General features: G+C 41.5%; 1 protein-coding gene across 1 annotated transcript in view; it reads right to left on the bottom strand.

Annotated features, from left to right (window-relative positions):
• Window positions 1–2,080: 2,080 nt before the first annotated feature.
• Window positions 2,081–6,000, bottom strand: part of mrpl32 (mitochondrial ribosomal protein L32) — a 41,646-nt gene continuing 37,726 nt past the window's right edge. The window contains exon 3 of the mRNA XM_033017175.1: window positions 2,081–2,969. Coding sequence (XP_032873066.1) covers window positions 2,712–2,969 — 258 coding nt within the window. The 3' untranslated portion in view covers window positions 2,081–2,711. The remainder of the gene's footprint in view (window positions 2,970–6,000) is intronic.

The raw sequence follows: 6,000 nt of genomic DNA, 5'->3' as shown, positions 1-6,000 counted from the left end.
AGGGTGCTGCCAACTAATCATGGCTGTGAAGGGCAGGGAAAAACACGAGCTCTGAGAATTGGCTTGCACTAAATTCTGGTCATCTGCTCTCTTCAAGCAAAGGGAGGTTGTGAACAGTATAATAGACATTTTAATTGGCCGGCAGGGTGAGTGATTACAACATTCACGTGGTCCACTATGTTTCGACTAATGCAATCAATCCGACGTGCACAAACAAATGATCAAATAGTACAAGTTGACCAACTTTAGGCTGTGCACGCCTTACGCAAGAAGAAGAATTGGCCGGCTCGATTGAACTTTACCTATCAAAAAACCCAGGTGAATATCACTACTTTTGCTGTGCAAATTAAAAAATTAGTTTTATTTACAAAAGATTTTATATTTTCCATGAGAGGAATAGATGGGGTAAACGCAGTGTCTTTGGCCCAGAGTTGGGGAATCGAGAACCAGAGGATACAGGTTTAAGGTGAAGGGGGGGGGGGGGGGGAAGATTTAATAGGAACTTGAAGGCTGGCTTTGTTTTCATACAAAAGGTGGTGGATGTATGGACAGAGCTGCAGGAGGAGATAGTTGAAGTAGGTACTATTGCAATGTTTAAGAGGCATTTAGACAGGTTCATGGATAGGATAGGTTCAGAGGGAAATGGGCCAAATGCAGGTTGGTGGTGCTAATGTAGATGGGCTATGTTGGTCGGCCTGGGCAAGTGGGCCGAAGGGTGTATTTCCACGCTGTATGACTCTAAATATGACTATGACACTAGTTACCTTATTTTTACATATTTGATTACAGCCGATTGAAAACAAGCACACCTTAAATATGTATAATCTGAGGCATGCATTACATCTCATCAAAAAAGGTTGTGGTAACAGGAGATCTTTCAAGCGCAATTTTATGTAAAATTACCTTTCAGACATGTGCTGAAATAGTTAGTACCTCATATCAAATAATATTGTGTTTGAAGCAGAATAGTTTTGTAACCATAAGGCTTAAAGGCCACGTTTTTCTCACATCATCACCCTTGTTTTTTGCCCTGTATTGAAAAATGCATTGACTATCGTGAAAACAATCTTTAAAACAATGAACACTAAAAATGGAGATTTGACTATATCAGAGGATAGATTGGGAAATCTCCTGATATCAGCCATTCCACTGAACTGAAAACAGGAGGCAGAGCAAGAATTCGTCAGCGACTCACTTCCTTCTGGTACTTTGAACTCAACATTACTGGAAGATGAATCACCCACAGCATCAATGCTCACCGACTGCAGAAATGCACACAAAATAATAATGGTTCCTTTTCTCGAAGAGAAAAAGTTCACATTCAACAAGTGCTTCTCAAACTCAGAGAACAACCATATTTAGAATGGGCCACATTAGCAAGCCCATTCCGTAATACATCTTCAAAACAAAATGAAGCCTCATAAGAATTGGGGAAGCATATTCTGATCATTCCATTTAAGTTTCATGAAGCAGAATCACAGCTAAATAGCAGAGAAAAACTGTCCGATATAACAGATCAAAAAACTCTTGATCAAGGGGATAAAAGGGCACTTGGCGAGATTGGTAGTGGATTAACAGCACAAGCAATATAGCTTCATTTTGAATCCAGACACAAAATGCTGGCAAAACTCAGTGGGACAGGGAGCAACTCTGGATGGAAGGAATGGATGACGTACCGGGTCGAGACCCTACTTTAGACTGAATCTATTAAGTCAATACCTAACCCAAATGTTTCAAAAATAAGCACAGATCACAGAGCAAGGAGTGGCACAAGTTTTTAATTGGAAGATGTTTTAAAATTAAAATAAGGGGACGCATGAAAGTGGAAGGTAACAAAAGGGAGAAATAAAAGTTTCTTCCATTAATGATTATAAAAACAGATGATTGGCAGGGGGATACAAGAAAGGCCAGGGTGTCAGGTGAGATAAGCAGAGGGGAAAGGAATGGTGATGGACAAACATAGTGTGCAAAAATGGTTATCAAGTTCGCATTTATTGTCACATGCACCAATTCATGTCCAGTGATATTTGAATTTTAACCAGGGAAAATTTATTTTCCTAACTATTCGGAAAAACACTACTGTACATTAAAAATGTGGCTTTTTTTGTAGCTTTTTTGGCTTTTGAAATGCTTTCTGAATTCAATATCTGTGCCCACGAAAGTGATGCCATCTAAAATTAAGGAACGCCGTGACATAAATCACTAAAAGTTCCCTCTGTAGTCTTCAAAAATCAAATCATATTATAAATAAAAATCCAAGCAACATTTTGCATAGAAGAGAATTTATTACAAATATTTTTAGATCAGTAGACAGGAGGTACTTCAGATGCTGGTTTACAAAAAAAGATACAACGTTCAGGCATAACTCTGAAGGTGGGACAGCATCTATGGAGAACATGGATAAGTGACGTTTTCGGTCAGGGCCCTTCTTCAGACTCTCTGGAGAACATGGAGGACGTTTCAGTCTGATGAAGGGTGCTTACCAGAGACATTGCCTATCCATGTTTTCCAGAGTTGTTGCCCGAACAACTGAGTTACTCAAGCACTTTGTGCATTTAAAAATCTTTAGGTCACTCCAAGTTCTTGAAACAAACCTTGTTGCGTCAACAAGCAATCATTTTGTGTTTCTAGTTTCAGAGGCACATTTTGACGGCCTGTATTTTATTTTTAACCACAATGTCTCAGCACTCACTCCATGTGCACTGTCCACATCAGGAACCTACTGTAAACCACGATGGCCGCTTTCGGTTCCTCTCAATGATCCTCTTCCCTTTGTCGGCCTCTGTTGCTTTCTCCCCCTGATAAAGCACGACCGTCTCCACTGCAGGGGCATTAAGTGGCCTTCCTTCCTGCTCCTGAATCTGTGCACGTACAACGGCAGTTTCATGTACAACCTTCTGGTAGCAGTGGGCACATAGCACGTGCTTCAATTTCAAGTGGCCGCATATTTGGCAAACTTCTATGTTGTTCTGAAATAAGAAATTCCAAAAACAAAACAAAATGTAAACAAAACTGAACTAATTGACTGCATCTGTTAAAAATGTAAACTTACATCGTTGGCTCACATTTTACCTGAACTACTAAAATATAATTTAGTTAACTGATACTGGGCTTGTACACTCTGGAGTTTAGAAGGATGAGAGGATATCTCATTGAAACATATATAAGATTGTTAAAGTTCTTGAAGGTCTGGAAGGTCATGTTTAACTAATCTTCTTGAATTTTTTGAAGATGTTACTCGGGAAATTGATGAGGGTAAAGCAGTGGATGTTGTATATATGGACTTCAGTAAGGCCTTTGACAAGGTTCCTCATGGAAGGTTGGTTAAGAAGGTTCAATGGTTGGGTATTAATGGTGGAGTAGCAAGATGGATTCAACAGTGGCTGAATGGGAGATGCCAGAGAGTAATGGTGGATGGTTGTTTGTCAGGTTGGAGGCCAGTGACGAGTGGGGTGCCACAGGGATCTGTGTTGGGTCCACTGTTGTTTGTCATGTACATCAATGATCTGGACGATGGTGTGGTAAATTGGATTAGTAAGTATGCAGATGATACTAAGATAGGTGGGGTTGCGGGTAATGAAGAAGAGTTTCAAAGTCTACAGAGAGATTTATGCCAGTTGGAAGAGTGGGCTGAAAGATGGCAGATGGAGTTTAATGCTGATAAGTGTGAGGTGCTACATCTTGGCAGGACAAATCAAAATAGGACGTACATGGTAAATGGTAGGGAATTGAAGAATGTAGGTGAACAGAGGGATCTGGGAATAACTGTGCACAGTTCCATGAAAGTGGAATCTCATGTAGATAGGGTGGTAAAGAAATCTTTTGGTGTGCTGGCCTTTATAAATCAGAGCATTGAGTATAGAAGTTGGGATGTAATGTTAAAATTGTACAAGGCATTGGTGAGGCCAATTCTGGAGTATGGTGTACAATTTTGGTCGCCTAATTATAGGAAGGATGTCAACAAAATAGAGAGAGTACAGAGGAGATTTACTAGAATGTTGCCTGGGTTTCAGCAACTAAGTTACAGAGAAAGGTTGAACAAGTTAGGGCTTTATTCTTTGGAGCGCAGAAGGTTAAGGGGGGACTTGATAGAGGTTTTTAAAATGATGAGAGGGATAGACAGAGTTGACGTGGAAAAGCTTTTCCCACTGAGAGTAGGGAAGATTCAAACAAGGGGACATGACTTGAGAATTAAGGGACTGAAGTTTAGGGGTAACATGAGGGGGAACTTCTTTACTCAGAGAGTGGTAGCTGTGTGGAATGAGCTTCCAGTGAAGGTGGTGGAGGCAGGTTCGTTTTTATCATTTAAAAATAAATTGGATAGTTATATGGATGGGAAAGGAATGGAGGGTTATGGTCTGAGCGCAGGTATATGGGACTAGGGGAGATTATGTGTTCGGCACGGACTAGAGGGGTCGAGATGGCCTGTTTCCGTGCTGTAATTGTTATATGGTTATATGGTTAAAGGATTGGACACGCTAGAGGCAGGAAACATGTTCCCAATGTTGGGGGAGTCCAGAACCAGGGGCCACAGTTTAAGAATAAGGAGTAAGCCATTTAGAACAGAGAACAGGAAACACTTTTTCTCACAGAGAGTGGTGAGTGTGGAATTATCTGCCTCAGAGGGCGGTGGAGGCAGGTTCTCTGGATGCTTTCAAGAGAGAGCTAGATAGGGCTCTTAAAAATAGCTGAGTCAGGGGATATGGGGAGAAGGCAGGAACGGGGTACTGATTGGGGATGATCAGCCATGATCACATTGAATGGCGGTGCTGGCTCGAAGGGCCGAATGGCCTACTCCTGCACCTATTGTCTAAATGAGCAACTCCAACAGGATGCTTTTCACTTGCCACCCAGCCCAACCAAAGCTACACTAATAGCATACCCTGAAGCATAGTTTGAGGTTTTCCTCCTCTCACCGAAGGGAGTTCTTTGAGACCCCCCCTCTCACTTCTCTCCCTCTGTGATTCTAGCTACTCACAAGGGAGTTGAGAGAGTCGAGTGTTTTATTGTCACATGTTCCCAATAAAATAATGAAATTCGTACTTGCAACAGCACAACTGAATATGTAAACATAGTACACTGTAAACAATATAATGAGGAAAAAAAGTTCAGTGTGTGTGCATATACACATACACATACACACACATACATCAAAAAAACAATAAAAGTGCAATAATGACAATGATAGTCCTTGAAGTTCAGAGCTTATTTGAGGTTGTAGTGTTTAATAGCCTAATGGTTGTAGGGAAGAAGCTGTACCTGAACCTGGACGTTACAGTTTTCAGGCTCCTGAACCTTCTTCCCGATGGCAGGGGTGAAATTAGTGTGTGGCATAGGATGGTGTGGTTCTCTGATGATACTGAGGCAGCAACTCCAGTAAATTGCTTTGATGGTACTCTCCGGCTCTACCACCATGCCTTACCTTTGGCCAACAATTTGCCTATCAGGAAATGCCTTCGCCTGAGTTCAGCTGTTGCCGGCCGTGATTTGTCTCACCTCTTTTTGCATTGTTTTTTTTTGCCCCAGACCACGCCCTCACCTCCCGCAATCAGCCTGAAGAAGAATCCCAACCCTAAACGTCACCCATCCATTTTCTCTAGGGATGCTGCCTGACCCGCTGAGTTACTCCAGCATTTTGTGTCTATCAATACTAAAGGCATTTTCGGGTTTGCCATAATTAAATTCAGTCCATCACCAGGAAGCTCTGATCACTTTGAGTGATTATTTTGCTGATGATACTTAGGCAATGCTTGAATTTAACTTTCATGCCTAATTCAGACAGAAAGTTACTCACAAGCTACCTTGTTCTGAAAAGCATGTACAGTTTCAATTCATGACGCTCCATTAAACACAGCAGTCCGTGCAGAAAGGGGGAGTTAATTTTTACACAAGCTACATATTTGTTATGCTGACAAGCGATTGGGAACAGGAGGAGCTAATAAACAACAAGAGTTGGGGCTGGTGGAGACAGTGAGCGTACAAGAATGATGCAGGAAGAAG

Source organism: Amblyraja radiata, chromosome 2 (assembly GCF_010909765.2).
Source record: "Amblyraja radiata isolate CabotCenter1 chromosome 2, sAmbRad1.1.pri, whole genome shotgun sequence".
Lineage (NCBI taxonomy): Eukaryota > Metazoa > Chordata > Chondrichthyes > Rajiformes > Rajidae > Amblyraja > Amblyraja radiata.
The sequence above is the reverse complement of the archived record's forward strand: the minus strand, read 5'-3'. Positions and strand labels throughout refer to the sequence as shown.